Here is a 15,826-nt window from a genome sequence, read left to right on the forward strand (position 1 = left end):
GGAGGCACAGCCTCCCCCTGCCTATGATACTCGCCACCCATGCCCTAAGGTTTGATTGGAAATGTGTACTCAACAGAGGTGCTTTCCCTGGTATCACCTTCCGCTGCCAGCTAGTCCTGTGAAAGGATGGGCTCCAGGGTTGGAAACCGTTCTTGGCTGTCGGGGAGAATGGATCCTCTGCTTGCCTGCCTCACATTCTCCTCCCCTTCCTCATCAACAACGTCCTCCTCACTGTTGCTCCAGGTCGCCCGGGGCTCCTGGGAGGTATCCAAGGAGCGTTTTGGGGTAGTGGTGGGATCACCTGCAGCGCCTCGTAAAAGCAGCATGTCTGTGGGGCAGAACCAGAATGACTGTTCACCTCCCTTGTCTTCTGGTACGCTTGCCGAAGCTCCTTTATTTTCATGTGGCACTGTTGCGTGTCCCTGCTGTAGCCCTTCTCCCCCATGCTCCGCGCAACCCTGGGATAGATGTCAGCGTTTCTCCTGCTGGATCGGAGCTCTGCCTGCACAGACTTTTCCCTCTGCACTGCAGTAAGATCCACCACCTCCTGTGTACTTCATGCTGCAGTGCATTTGTGGCCTTGAGTCTCCGTGATCAGCTGTACTGGCGAGCACTCCAAGCTGATCAAACAGGAAATTAACATTCAAAAGTTTCTTGGGCTTTAACAGGGGAGTGGCTGTTTCCTGTGTACCTGGCTGACATGCCGTGGAATTGAAAGTGCTCTCCAGAGCGGTCACAGTGGAGCACTATGGGACACCTCCTGGAGGCCAATTCAGTTGAATTACACAACACAGTGTCTACACTATACCCATGTTGACCCGTGGATGTCAAATCAAGCGCTACGCCTCTCACAGAGGTAGAGTACTGACGTCGACTTTACAGGCCATTTAGGTCGGTGGATGGGACTTGGTAGTGTAGAAACAAACATTATTAGGTCGACTTAATGTAGCTTATGTCGACCTACATTTTTAGTGTAGACTAGGCCTTAGAGTCTGCAGGTGCAGATGCTACTTACCACTGGTGTAGGTTGTTGAAAGGGCAGCAGTGGACAGCCAAACTGTGAGGTCCTTTACCACATGTGTTGAATATCGATGGTGTGCAGCCTACCTACACTCAGTCACTGTGTCCCACAACCCTTGAGGGTTATCGTGGATGCTGGAGCTCACGTCAAAGTGATAGCTGGAAAAACATTTGACGCAGACACAAAGGAACAACCTTCCAAGATCCTGATGCTGCAGGAGCCGCTGTTGGTGGTTGGAGCCTTTTACATCTTGTTCTTCACAGTGATCTTCTATGTGAGGCTCAACTTTTCCATCACCAAGGATCCAGCTGCTGAAGCTAGGATGAAGGTGGCCTGCATAACAGAGCAAGTTCTCACCTTGGTGAACAAGAGACTGGGCCTGTACCGCTACTTTGATGAAGCGGTGAATAAGTACAAGCAGTCATGGGACATCTCCACTCTAAACAGTGGCAAGAAGACCTTGGAGACAGAGCATAAGGCTCTGACCAATGAAGTAGCCTCTCTGCAGTCCAAGCTGAAGACAGAAGGCTCTGACATGTGTGATAAGGTGAGCGAGATTCAGAAGCTCGACAGCCAAGGCAAGGAGCTGGTTCTGAAATCGTCTGTTGAGACAGAGTGGTTGGTGGCCGGCAAGCTTAAGAAGGACTCGTACATTGAGAATGAGAAGCTGCATTCCAACAAGCACCAGGAGCTGGTCACCAAAATTAACAACATCCTCGATGCACTGTAACTTCAGAGTTAAAGTGGTGGGAGGGAAGAGAAACGTGAGTTGAGATTAAAGGCTGTTGAGTGGACATGCTCTGAAAAAAAACAAAAAAAGATTGAAGTAGGTGAGGTTGCTTTTCCTCTACTAACAGGTAGTAAAATGATCAACAGACACCCTGCTTTCAGTGCTAACTAGCCCCTGTGAAGAGCCTCAAGTGCAATGATTCAAGGATTAACACATGAGCATCATTAACACATGCTGGGTTAAATTCACATCCGATGTAACATTAAATCAGTGGAGTTACACCAGAAGTGAATCTGGCCCAATATAACCAGTGTTTCCTTTCTTTGATGAAGGCATTCATTTCAAGGGACTCCCAGCTGGTTTATATTTCTCTGAATCCAAAGAGGCATAAAACCTAAGAGGGATATTGATGACTCCAAGCATCTGAGGAACTGATTATAACCAACTTTATCAGAAATCTATCAATCTATAACAGGACATTATGCAACCAGGTATGTACAATGTGTTTTGTGTCCTGGCTAGAACTCCCTTGATTTTTAAAGAAAGCCAGGGAGGATAATACATTGCAGCTTTTTCTCTTTTTTTTTCTTAGCTAGACTGAATGGAACTATCATTGTGCATGGTGCCTAGTCAGTTTTGATTATAATTCTGTTTGTAATCTGCTTCAGTTCAGGTTTTCTATTTTACAGCCTGGCAATCTAGCCTGAGCTTCTTTTTAATCAGAGTGCAGCATGCATGAATGATGCAGCCCAGTAGATGACTGGTTTTAAAAATGTGTTCTAACACACATCAGTTTTAAGCATAGACATATTAAGTGTGTCTTCTCAATTGCCTGGCCACTAGTTCTGGCTGTAATGTATATAATATAAAATTCCCAGCCTTATACAGTTTTATTCGGGTTCTAACAAGGGAATTGTTTGGACTAAGCAGGGATCTTTGGAAGTTTTTTTTCCCCCTGCATCATTCTGTTTATAAACTTTGGGTGGCGTTGGGAAAGGGAAATGTCCTATGAAGTTTAATTGGTTACATCTGTCAAGCTATGTAAGTTTTACGCATTCCAGGGGACCTTTTATGTACTGGGTGTGATGTTGCATCTGGAGATTCCTGCGAGGGAAAAGGGTTTTACTGTTTTATAGCACCTTGCTTTTGAAGATCTACGTATTAGCCCCACTTCCCAGAGGCACAGAGCAGTTGAATCATAAAATCATAGAATATCAGAGTTGGAAGGGACCTCAGGAGATCATCTAGTCCAACCCCCTGCTCAAAGCAGGACCAATCCCCAAATCATGATGGACTCAAGGTCATGTATTGAGTCAGTGACAACCCCGGGAGCTAGAACACGAAACGCCTGACTCCAGTCACCATCTCTAACCGTTCGTACATACCATGTATAGGAATTGGGGAGTATCCTATTAAAAACAGCATGTAAGCCCTTTTGTGGCACTCTGTCTTTGCTGAGAACTTTTCCAGAGCAGGAGTGTGTGTAAGAAGCGAGACTCTATGTATTATGTCTAGTTACTAAGCACAGTTATTTAACCCTGCAGTGTAAAGAGCAAACGACACAATGATGCATAGGGATGTGTAACAACAGTGGAATAAAAGTAACTGGAGCCTAGAGTGATCCATCAACGCTTTGCCCAGCCCCCACTCCAATACGCTCTTCCTCCAGTCCAATACTCCTCCTCAGCCAGCCCTGCCAAGGGTTCTTCCTCAATGGACTCCTTGAACTTCTGCCTACGAGTACCTTATGAATAGGCTCCTGCCGCACATTCTGTTCTCATTTACTCCGGATTTGCACCGGTGTAACTGAGAGCAGCTTTTGATCTTTGTTTTCTTGTGGTTAATGGATTTAGAACAAGGTTCAGTTTGGAGATTGTGGGGGTATAAGTTAAGTGTGTGTGGTAGTCGTTTATTATACATCTTTCTGTTGCTTTTTCTGCTGTATCCCTTTTCCCTTACGTTCCCTTTGTGAGCAAAGTACACTTATTTACCCAGCCACTGAATGCCAGATCAGTGCCGCATATGCGACTCTCCCACTTAAACCTATTTAAATGCATGTACATATTTGTGTTGCCACTGAATGTGGCCCAGAGACATCCATGAGTGTTTGCACCCACTCATTCCAGTCTGCATTTGTCCCTAGATATAGTAATCCAAAGAATTATTTTGCCCACCATTGGAGTGCATCCACCTCTGGGGTGAAACATGGCCACTGTTCAACAGTATGCAGCAATGCTGCCACTATTCATGACAGGAAGTGAAAAATCCCAAACCCACCTGAAGCTATAGAAGGAATTGAGTACAGTTGGCAGAATATAATTAGCTGAGTTGGAATTTGGCCAGCACATTGGGACTGACACCTCTACAAAGACTAAAAAGAGCTGACTACAAAATAAAAACATCCCCTGTATTTTGAATATACAAATTTTTTGTTTTAACCGGACAAAAGGAGGATTTTGATATCAGCCTATGGAGATATGGAAATAAAGATATTATTTTTCTTGTATTGCTTTGGCTTATGCTTCATCCTGATCATTTTAAATCTTAAGTAATGTCTCTTCTTGATGCTAATGATCTGATACAGGAACTCTCACTCTGGAAATGTGAGTTCCACAGTGTATCTATTTTACTGTGTTGCTTAATGTCTGTCTATTTTGCTCTCCTCTGTAGGAAAAAGAAATATATTTAGCTGGTGAAACATCTGCCCTACTCCCCTTATCTGTTTTTTCCCCCTCAGGCTTTTCTGGCCTCACTGAAACAACTTTAAATTCTGCTTACACTGGAAATCTCTGGTTCAAGTGCTCTTCCTACTTCACTCTACAACATCCATGCAACACATCTGAAGCATTTACTCTAATCAATACTCTGGCAGTTTGAGATCACTAAAAGAAAGAGGCTGAGATCAGCTGAGCTGTGAAATACTCTGGAACTGTATATTAATCTTAATATAATTGCCCAAAGGGCACCGGCTGACCTGCATTGCCCTGCAGCAGAAGTTACAGTAAAGTTGACAAATGATTTTAACAGAGCTTTAGTGGTCACCTGAGGACAGTCAGTATATAGCACTCTACCCTGCTATTTTAACTGCAATGTAGGGTTTAAATGACTTTTAACTCTTTTTGGAAGTGCTGCTTTTTCCCTAAGATGTACTCTGGAATGGAAATATTAAGTCATCCCTTTTGATTGCCCCTAGGTACCTTGATTTCTTTTGGCATATATCATAGCAGTCGAGTTCAAAGCCATTAAGATTTAAGGGAAATGCGCTTTGCAGTTGAAGGGGGAAAAACATCTTTTTCTTTGAAAGATGGATCTCTTTGCATTGCAAAGGGGCACATTCAGTGAGGACGATGATCTCTCATTTACAGTATGTAGCGCCTTTCGTCCCAGGTTAGTGCAACCCTCAACACCCCCTTTGGAGCTGGTTCATGTTCCTTTACTCCACTCAGGTAGCACAAAGGGACCTTAGAAGGGGCGGAAGTTGGCTTCATTGGACTTGATCCTGAGATATGGCACTGTGAGATTAAAATCAGGTACATAGCTAGTAACACCAACTTCTTAGGGACAAGGGAAGATGACCAGATAGCAAGTATGAAAAATCGGGACTTTTTTAGGGGGGGAGACGGGGGGAATAGTTGCCTATATAGGACAAAGCCCCTAATAGTGGGATGGACTGGATAATATTGGGATGCCTAGTCACCCTGGGACAGGGAGACTAATCCCGGTCCCCCTAAATGGCATTTTAACATTAACGCTAGGAAGACACAGATTTGACCCAAGGTTTTCAGATTCTACCGTGTCATGCTGAAAAACCAAGACTGCCAGAGCTGCAAAGTATGTAGGAACATAAGAATGGGCACACGGGGTCAGACCAATGGTCCATCTAGCCCAGTATCCTGTCTCTGACAGTGACTGGTGCCAGATGCTTCAGAGGGAATGAGCAGAACATAGCAATTATGGAATGATCCATCCCATTGTTCAGTCCCAGCTTCTAGCAGTCAGCGGTTTAGGGTCACCCAGAGCATGGAGTTGCATCCCTGACTACCATGGCTAATAGATATTGATAGACCTATCCTCCATGAACAAATTCTTTTTTGAACTCAGTTAGACTTTTGGCCTTCACAACATCCCCTGCCAACGAGTTCCTCAGGTTGACTGTGTGTTGTGTGAAGAAGTACTTCCTTATGTTTGTTTTAATTCTGCTGCCTGCTAATTTCATTGGGTGACCCTTGGTTCTTGTGTTATATTATATGAAGGGGTAAATAACACTTCCTTATTCGCTTTCTTCATACCATTCAAGATTTTATAGACTTCCCAATCTCTTTCATGTCCATACAGAGACCTGCCACTCCCTCTGACTTCAGCTGGAATTGTAGGTGCTCAGCACTTCCAAAAAATCAGATGCAGGGTGTATGAAATGGGACCGCCCCAAAATTGCAGCATCCAGATTCACCAGTCACTTCTAAAAACGAAGAATCTTGCAGTCTACTGTATTTCTTGGAGAGAAAGAAATAATGCCATTTCAATTATTTCCTCCATGCAATTTCCCCTGCTATGTACCAGGTTTTGCACAACTTCTGCATTGTTGTTTTATATTTCCTCTGGCAAGGGACAATTTGGAGCTGCTGAGACACAGTCTTTCATCATATTTAAGCAAGGCTCCTCTTGTTACGAAAGCTCTTTATCTGATTTCTCCAAAACCAGAATTTTGTAGAAGAGGAACAGATTTTTATCTCAGCTGTTGAATGACTTTTTTTCCTTTTGCTTGTGAAATTGATAAGCCCACTCAGGGATGCTGGAACAATTTGTATAGTGGGGATGCTGAGAGCCATTGAACCAAACTGTAAACCCTGTATATGATGGAAACCACTTCAAACCAGGAGGTACGACAGCACCCCCAGCCCCCTTAGTTCCAGCACCTATGAGCCCACTTGGGAGAGACAGTGGGAGGGGTTGTTTTGTTTTTTGTTTCCTTTTATATCATGAAAATGTCTATCTGTTCTGCTAGCAGAAAATGTCAATTTAAATTTTTAGTGAGGCTTGTACTGCATATCCCTGGACTTGAGTCTAAATTCAGACTCTGGATCTCTTCTATGTACCAAAGGTAGAGTGCAGACATGTTAGCTCATGATGGTGCTGTGACGCTCTCCTCAGGGCAGCCCAGAAACTTAAGCCATTGTTACCTCTCTGCCTTAGCAAGATTGAGCTTTACTGGAGATTAGACTGAGTGGCAGCTCCCTGCCATACCCATCTGTCCACTTTACCAGCAAACTCCTTGAGACTTTGCCAGTCTAAACCTTGCCTTGCAGGTAACAATCAGTGAACCCCAGTTCCCAAGTTCCCCAGAGACATCTCTCTGTAGTGTCCAGTCCCTCTCACTGTGACACTCATAGAAATTATTAAATTACCAGCCTCCAAAGAGACAGCATGCACACCAGTGTGTCAGGTTATCTGGGGACTCACTCTATACTTCAATATGAGAGCACTAAGGTGGTTTATAGTAAAACAAAGAATACGTTTATTAATAAAGAACAGAGATGTAAGTTATACTAAGCATGAGAAAATGAAACAGGCCTTGTTACAAACAAAACAAGGTGCTTTCTCGTGACTAAAACTTTGTTTTAGCAAGTTACGAACTTTGCCTAAGCAGTTTTCTCACTTACATCAGGTTCTCAGCATCTCTAGCCCTCCAGGTTAAAGGGTCCAATGTTCACAGAATCAGAAGGTGCCAAACCCTTTGTTCCATAGGTGATGGATAACTAGAATGTCTTTGCTCTCCTTACAATTCCCCAAAGTCCATTGTCTTTGCCTCAGGAGTCAGGAAGAATTCCTGTGGGTGTGGATTCTGTCCCCCAATGTGCTCAGTTGTTAACATGATTGCTTTATTTACCTTATATGTAAATGTACTTTTATTATCTTCTACCTGTATTCAAGTCAGTTAGCCAGGTAAATCCACAATCCTTTTTTAGGGCAGACTTGAATTTTTCACTGCCTCCAAAACACATTTTAAGAACATATTCCCAGCACATGTATATAATTCTTTATACACAACCCATATATCCATCACACAATGATATTCCTGACCAGTGTGCTAACAGTTTATATATATCTCACACAATACCTTTTGGATACATATTATGACAATAAAGCCTTGGGGTTAGTGAGTGTGTCAGTCCTAATATGAGTTACAGTACAGGGTGTCCTCTGCAGTGGGCATTAAGGGGCTCTTAGGGTCACAGATACTCCTTAATTCACAGGTTCTGGTCTCAAATATACTGCTTTCTGTTCTGTGAGTTGTCAAGCTTTCAGACCCACTGGGCAAGATCCACAGCAATGAAGATGCACTGATTTACATCAACTGAGGATCTAGCCCATTGGTTTTCCCCTCTCTGCACATACAGCAACACATGTATTTCCTAGTTTACATGGCTTTTATTTCAGGTTAAGAATAAGCACAAAGAAACAATGAATATAAGGTACCTATGGGAGGAGAGCGAACACAGTGACTCATTCTGTACTATTCTTTAATAAAATACTACTTCATGGCTCCTTATGACTGGCAAAATGCCGTAGGAATGTAAAGGGCCATAAAGACAACACCAAGTTATAACAGTTATATAACTACATACGAACTAAATGAATGTCCAGTATATTTGTTGTAAGGGCCAATTCTTTAGTTGAGAAGCTGCCTCAGGGCTCTAAATGCCAACTGTATTTCAATAACTTTGTTGGCATGACTATGTATCCCCCATCGCCAAAGTCAATGCATCAAATATCCATCCAGGTGCCTTCTACTTTCTCAGTGACTATAAGCTTTCAGGGCTTGTCTTTCTAGTGAAACAGAGTGATCTTTCTCCTTCCCAGGGTGTCTGGATCTCAGTATTGTGGAAATTTTGGCTATGGTTTGCATATACACCAGTCTGTCTAAATGTGTTGATTTCTTTATCCAATTCCCAACCAGATCAAATTATGGACTCCGTTAGAGGTGTCTGTGGGCTGGCCTGGAAGGTCCATATCCCTCATCTAGGCCTCTACACAAATATAGCCTTTCTACATTGTGTGGGAAGAAAAAGACACATTAGAGCTTCATGAAGGAGAAGACAGCTAAGTGGGTATGCTCTGCTCCCCTCTGCAGTGGCTGGGCTACAGGAGAAAGGAAACATGAACTGGGAATAGCATAGAAGCTGGAGAACAGCATGAGCCCTTAATTCCCAGCAGACACTCAGCATCTCAGAAGATCAGGCCCCAAAAGCTGAACCACAATGAAGTAGGCTAAACACCAACATAAAGAGACAGAAATCTTTTAACACTGCACTGAAAAATAGCACCTCTTTCTGTCAGCCATGGTGACCGTCCTTTTGGAGGCAAAGGATTTCTTTTAAAGTGGCATTTCTGCCTGTTCTTTGTTGTCGTTACCTCTACATTGCAATTAATATCTGCACACTAGGTTTCTGGTTTACACAGAGTTTTAAGTATATGCTTAAATCTAGTATCTCTTCCTTCCAGATGAAACAGGATTGTTTTGACAATACCACCAACAATACACCTAAAATTGTCTGACAGCATTACAACTCCTTTATTCCATCTGCCTTCTATAGCCTCTTCTTGCTGTTGTGTCTAGAAATCATAGGTTTTTAGGAGTTCTAAACAGAGAGAGGACTTATTGTCTGCAAACCGGAATGAAATTCCAGCACAAGAGATGTATCCTAACTGCTCCTGCAGCTAAGAGGGAAGTGCTTTCTGGAGTGAGAGAAAAATTCAGTCTTCTTTAAAAGATAGGCTGGAGGCTCTACAAATAAACTTAATTATCTTGCCAAACTATTTTGCCGTGAGTACTATCCAACGCACTCTAGTTTTCCTTCTGTAACTGTAGATATTAAATTCTATTTTTCTTATGGCCATAAAAGAGTAATTTTCTTTAAATTATTACTTCCAGTCCTGCTAAAAATAAGAATTATAATCCAGCTGGATCCCATCTTTTCAATAATTTTCTGCCTTATAACTCCTTCAATGCCCATTTCTCAAGTTTAGGCTGACTATGCCTTGATTGAATTATGGCTGTGTAGAGAGGCTGGGTTCTCTGTGTTCCTACATGTGCTAAATTGTTTTAGAAATGTAATTAAACACCTTGAAGGCAGTGCTCTGTCTGGAAAAACAAAAACACAAAGCAGCATATCTTAATTTAACCTAATTTAAAAAAAGAAGAACCTTTCAACTTCTCTGGTGTTATTGTTGTATAAAATGGAGAACTAAGCATGTCACATCAGTTTTGTGTTGCAGATTAGTGTTTTATTGCCCATTCTGATGTTCCCAAATCATCAAGCAAAGGTGTCCAACCTTTTCAGCTGAAGGGGCAGACAAAAAAAGGCCAATGGGCCACAATTGCTACATTGGGGCACCTTCTGCTGTTTCATTCTCTTTGCAGCCTTCAGGCTGCAAGAAAAGGAGGGGAAACCATCCACAAGTCCCTTCCTGGGAATGATCTTGGGGGAGCCAGCTACACCTCCCAACCTCGGGAGGGTAGTTAGTGCATGGAGGAGGTGTGGCTGGAGGACACAGGGCTATGGCTATTCTCCTGCTGGTGCATGGTCCACCAGGGACTGTTGCCAACTAGCGGAAGTTAGATCAGTACCCAGGCTGGGCTGGAACACAAAATGAAGGAGCTGGTTCTCAGCTTCTTCTTTTTCCCACTCCTAGGCTACCCTCCACGGACAGAGCCTGTTGAATTCCTTTTCTGTTCTCTCTAGGGCTCCCACACCTTGGTGGAAAAGCAGGCAATAGAGCTGCCCGAACTACTCTCTCTCCCCTGCCGTGCAGCCAGAAGCCAGCTGCAGCAGGGAAGGAGGAGCAGCTGCTCAGAATGCACTTGGCTCACACCAGAGCTGCCCCTGAGGCTTCAGGGGAAACAGTGGGAGGCAGTTGGGGAAATGGTGCCCCTATCTCTTCCGTGGCGTAACAGGGCTGAATCAGATGTTCCTGGGGGTACAGCTTAGCGAACACATTTTAAATTAATAATAAAATGCACATTTTCTTCTTAACACGGTCACCACTGAGGGCCATAGAATGGACGCCACTGGTCTAAAACATGGCTTTTGTTTTTGAACTAGGTGAAATGCTGGTTAGGAGCAGGATTGCAGCCACCAGGTAGGTGTAGTGAGGGATAAAGCAGAATGACCAAGTGGCTTGAGCATGTGACTGGTAGCTAGGTTCTCCTGAGCCCTAATCTCAGGGATGCCCCACTTCACCTCTCTGTCTCATTTCCCCCACCTACATAGGGATAATAATGTTACCCTTTTTCACCCAAGTGATTAGCCAAAATTCAGGGTCTTGCAGGTTCTTTCTGTTAGGGGGAAGAAATTGATCACAGAGTCAGGTATTTCTTTGATGCAGCCTTGTTTATTTACCAGGAATATATAAGGTTAACAGGATTTTGAACACAGTAGGAGTCAAGTTTCTTTGTTCACAGTTCTAAGCCCCTCCCAGACAGCACTTAGCCTAAAAGCTCTTTCTCTCTTAGGTTTTTTTCTCAGAGCCACACTACCCGTCCTTCTGTGGCTGTGTTTGGTGCTTTGTTGATGTCTTCTCTGTCCTCTCCCATGGTGTTTCTCTACTTCTTGCTTGCTCACACAGAGCTCCAAAATAAACAATACCCCGTGCCCCAAATAGATCAGTTGCTGCCCATCTGTGCATGGCCTGTGTTTTGGATAGTGGCTTCTATTGTTTCAGGGATATAATCTATGAAGGAGCTTGATTATTTCTTACGTTTGTCCCAAATGAAAAGTGATGAGTACACCAACCAGCTTCTGTGAGGTTTAACCCAATCCCTAGCATAACAGTAATATTTACCTATCTCAGCAAGGAGTAGAGAGAATGTATTAATGTTTGCATGGCCCTTTGAAGATAAAAAGGAGTTAATACTTTTTTTTAAAAAACATCAAGTGTTTGGAAGGAATATAAGGTCCTGTTCTTCAAGGTATAAGCCAATACCATATGATGGAGATTAGGAAGAAACTTTCTCTACAGGCAGCTTATTCCATAACTTTCCATGGCAGAGTTTCTTGCATATTTTTGTGAAATAGCTAGTACTGTCTATTGTCATAACCAAGATATTGGATTAGATAGACCATTGCTGTGATCCAGTATGTGAATTCCCTTGTCCCAAAGTATTTTGCAGAGTATAGAAATATATAAAAGCGCAAATTTGTATATTTTTTTGCTATCTTTGAAAGATGAAGATGAGGAGTCCAAAGCTGGACAGCTCCCTCTCCATTCCATCTGTGCAGGCAGCTTTGGAGCATGATTAAAAACATTGAATGTTGCGCCATTTTGGGCAACCAGACAGTAAGTGTGAAAAATCAGGATGGGGGTGGGGGGTAATTGGCACCTATATAAGAAAAAGCCCCAAATATCAGGACTGTCCCTATAAAATTGGGACATCTGGTCACCCTAGTGCCATTCCTAGGCTCCATTGAGGCAGGTCAGCTCATAATAAAGTATGGTGTTAGGGACCCACTTAGAACAGAGCAATGAAGAGACTTCTTATTTCCATCGAAGCTGCTCAGACCAGAATGTTGCATGGTAGAAGCTGCCACCCCCTGGGGGCACTTTGAGTAGGATGAAGCATTGAATGCTTGGAAGGAATGCCATCCTTGGAAGGTCCATCCCCTAGGCATTCAGAGTCAAATGAAGCGATGTGTGCTGGGAGCTCAAGGTGAGACAGAGACTAGGCAGAGAGGAAGTGTTACAGTTTGAAACATGCCTTTCCCTTAAGGCACACTCAGGGCAGCATGGAGCGGTGCATGTGGCCAAGGGCCATCCCCATGACATAGGGTGGAATGTTGCATGATGGGAGATGTTATCCCCATTTGGTGTTTGGGAGCGGGGTGGATAGAACACGGCATGCTGGGACCTACTGTGCTTGTGGGGGGGATGGAGAATTATATGCTGGAAGATACTCTCCGCTCAGGGCACTTAAGATGGGGTGGAATGTTGCATGCTGGGAGGTGCTGGACTTTGGGGTGCAATGGGTAGGATGCAGCATTGCATGCTGGGAGCTGCCCATTCCATTGGCATGAGTCCAGCGTTGCATGGTTTGAGGGACTCAATGGGAATGATGTATTGCAGGCTGGGTACTGCCATGCCCTGAGGTGGTGGGGGAGGCTAGAACATTGCATGGGCACTGGGGCAAAGATACACCCCTGGTAGCCCCTGGCTTGGGCCCTCACCCTTTAAATTCCCTCAGCTCACTCCATTTAAAGTAGCTGAGGCTTCTCAGGCCAATCACAATGGAGCTGAGGCACTTTAACGGCCAATGGAATGCTTGCTGGGGCAACAGCCCCTCCCCCAGCTCGAGCCGGGCTCTGTGGTAAACAACTGGGCGGTGCTACCGCCTGCCTGATGCATAGAGTAGCCAATAGAGAGGGCAGACTTAAGCCAAGAACCAATGGCAAGTGAGGGAGGAGATCGGGGCGGAGCCGGTCGTTGCCGTGAGCATAACGTTCGGCTGCGATTGGCTTATGACACCTCCTCCCCCGCCTGTAGCGACGGTTAGGCTGGCCGCGACCGTTGAGGCAAGGGGGCGTGGCCCCAGAGAGGAGGGTCTGCGGGGCGTGGTCTGTTTAGGGGGCGCGGCCTGAGCGGGGGGCGGGGCCAAGTGGAGAGCTGTCGCAGTGAGAGCGGAGCTGTGGTGGAGGCAAGAGCAGCTGCAGTCGGGGTGTGTGTGTGTGTTGGGGGGAGCGGATGCAGGCTGGCAGCGGGGAGGGGGGCGGGGTTGATGCGTTAGGCTGATGAAATGCAATTGCATTGAACCTCTGGTGGTTTGATGGGCAGAGAAGCGGGGGGGGGGGTGAAGAGGGCTGCCACCCCTGAGAATTTAGCTACCAGCAACCCTCTCTCCTCTTAATTGAACGGGCGCTTAAGTGCATTGGGAGCAGCAAAGGGTATAAACACCCTGAGCTCCCACAGACCCAGGTAATAGTGAGATCTGAGACGAGACTGCGATGTCTGAGACGTTTGAGGACCCCCGTGTGCGGGATCGTTGAGAGGGGTGGAGGACATGGGGTCGGGAGCGCTGAACTGAATTGCACCAAGCAAATTGTATGTGGGGAATTGCATTTCATAGGCGTAGAGACAGATCTCATCTGCGGGCTGCTCTTTTAACCATAGCTTGCTTTGCACCGATCTGAAAGTTGTGCATCTCTCTCCTCTCCAGGGCAAAAAAGAAAAACGACTGGAAGGGGGTTGGGTGTGTGTGTGTGTGTGGAGGGGGAAACACACCGAGGATGAAATTTACCAGCAAGTGGAAATTAACTAGGATGGTTTAGAAGGAGCAAGAGTTCTAGTTTCGCGAGGAAACTTATTGTGAGGAAAGACTTGTGTGGGCTGGACTGTCTGCAGCCTGGAGCCCATCGCCAGAGCTAAGTGAGCAAAAGGCAATTCCTGCTTAGGAGGGGAGCAGCCCCTCCTTGTTTGCTTGCTCTTGGGGACTGTTCTTCCTGTCTTTTCTCTCAGTTGCTCCTCAGGCTGTGGAGCTTTCACCCCGCACCTTGAAGGGGGCTTCCCGGCTACCAGAGGAGCCCGAGAGGATGTGAAAGCTCGAGGATCCAGGGAGGTGGTGCAGCGCCAGGGAGCTGCTCCCAACACAGAGCATTGAGGGCAAGTCCGCAGAGAGGGGACGGGAACTTGATGGGGGGGCGGGGGAGAGACCTGAAGCGGCTGCCAGGGGGGGCTGCAGACGCGCTCTGGGACAAAGGCAAGGAGCGTCCTGCACGCAACAGCCTTTCCTCGTGCTGAACGAGCCGCGGGTCCCCTCCTGCGGAAAATGCTGCAGCGTGAATCCCCCTTCTTCGAGCCAGCGGGGATCGCAGCGCTCCGGACGCCTCCTGTCTAGTCCCGGAGCCAGCCTGACACCGGCCCCCGGGCTGGGAGAGCGGCAGAGAGCGGCGCGGGAGCTCACCCCATCCCCGCGGTCCGACGGGATGATGGATTTGCCGGCAGCTTCATGCCAGACCGGGGGACTCTGACTCGCTGCCCAGCGCCCTGCAGACGCCTGTGCGCGGGGAAGGGAAGGGGGCGGCCGCAGCCGAGCGTCCCAGCCCAGCCTGCCAACTCCGCTCCCGCCGTCCCCAGCCCCGGGAGCCTGGCGGCGGCGGCGACAGAGCCCAAGCGGTGGGCGTGTGAAGCTCCGTCCCTGAGCAGCTCCCCTCTGCCCAGACTGATCCACGTGTCAGCCCCTCTCGCTGCCGGCCCGGGAGAGCGGGGAGCCCCCGGGCAGCGCAGGGGCAAGTGTCCAGCCCTCTGCCCTGACTCTGCTGGGCCCCGGGGCTCCTCTCCTGTCTCTGCCTGATCCCCCCCCCCCACGGGCGCCTCCCGGCTCCACAGCAGCCTCCCGCCCGAGCTGGTGCTCGCCCCCCCCCCCACTCAGCGCCCCGGGAGCCGGTGCCCGGGGCGCCCTCCCCGGCCGTGCCCATGCTGCTGCTGCGGAAGCTGCCGGGCATGCCGGGCTGGCCGGCGGCGCTGGGGCTGCGGCTGCCGCAGAAGTTCCTCTTTCTGCTCTTCCTCTCGGGCCTGCTCACCCTCTGCTTCGGGGCCCTCTTCCTGCTGCCCGACTCCTCCCGCTTCAAGCGCCTCTTCCTGCCCCGCCGCGCCGCCGCCGCCGCCGGGGACCCCGACCTGCCCCGCAGCCCCCCGGCCGCCGCCGAGCCGCGCCATGCCAGCCCCGCCGCCCCCCGCCGCCTCCGGGACCAGCTCCGCGCCGCGGCCCGCCTGGGCGCCCAGCCCGCCGCGGGCAGCCCGCAGCAGGTGCCGCCCGGGGAAGGGGGCGCCGAGGCGGGGACGGGCTCGGCGCCTGCCGCCCCCCGCCAGACCCGAGCCCCGTTCGGCTTCGACTACGCGACATTCCAGCGCCGCCTTCGCCACCCGGTGCTGGGCAGAGGCGGCGGCGAGGAGCCCGAGACCCGCGCCCGCAGGCTGAAGATCAGAGAGGTAAAGGCTCCGCGGCTGCTCCTCAGCTCTTCGCGCTTGTTCGGCTCCCTTCCCCTCCTGCCCTTCTCCGTCACTGCTCACCCCCCTCATCCCTC

The 15,826-nt window shown here is 47.7% G+C and overlaps 2 protein-coding genes across 4 annotated transcripts in view; both read left to right on the forward strand.

Annotated features, from left to right (window-relative positions):
• The first annotated feature begins 1,076 nt into the window (after positions 1–1,076).
• Positions 1,077–1,804, forward strand: LOC119845263 (dolichyl-diphosphooligosaccharide--protein glycosyltransferase subunit 1-like). Its single transcript, XM_038377250.2, has one exon. The coding sequence runs from the start codon at positions 1,092–1,094 to the stop codon at positions 1,749–1,751; it is 660 nt and encodes a 219-aa protein (XP_038233178.1). The 5' UTR covers positions 1,077–1,091; the 3' UTR covers positions 1,752–1,804.
• An 11,559-nt stretch (positions 1,805–13,363) lies between these two features.
• MAN1C1 (mannosidase alpha class 1C member 1) overlaps positions 13,364–15,826 on the forward strand; it is a 90,174-nt gene continuing 87,711 nt past the window's right edge. The window contains exon 1 of one of the 3 annotated variants that reach the window (XM_038377423.2): positions 13,364–13,461. Coding sequence is in view for 2 of the 3 variants with exons in the window: in XM_043506061.1 (XP_043361996.1) it covers positions 15,216–15,731 (516 nt within the window). In the remaining variant the exon portion in view is untranslated. Of the gene's footprint in view, positions 13,462–13,547; positions 15,732–15,826 lie in introns of those variants that run through there. The other 2 variants (XM_043506061.1, XM_038377422.2) reach the window with 2 other exon arrangements.

The sequence above is a fragment of the Dermochelys coriacea genome, chromosome 19, assembly GCF_009764565.3.
Source record: "Dermochelys coriacea isolate rDerCor1 chromosome 19, rDerCor1.pri.v4, whole genome shotgun sequence".
Classification (NCBI taxonomy): domain Eukaryota; kingdom Metazoa; phylum Chordata; order Testudines; family Dermochelyidae; genus Dermochelys; species Dermochelys coriacea.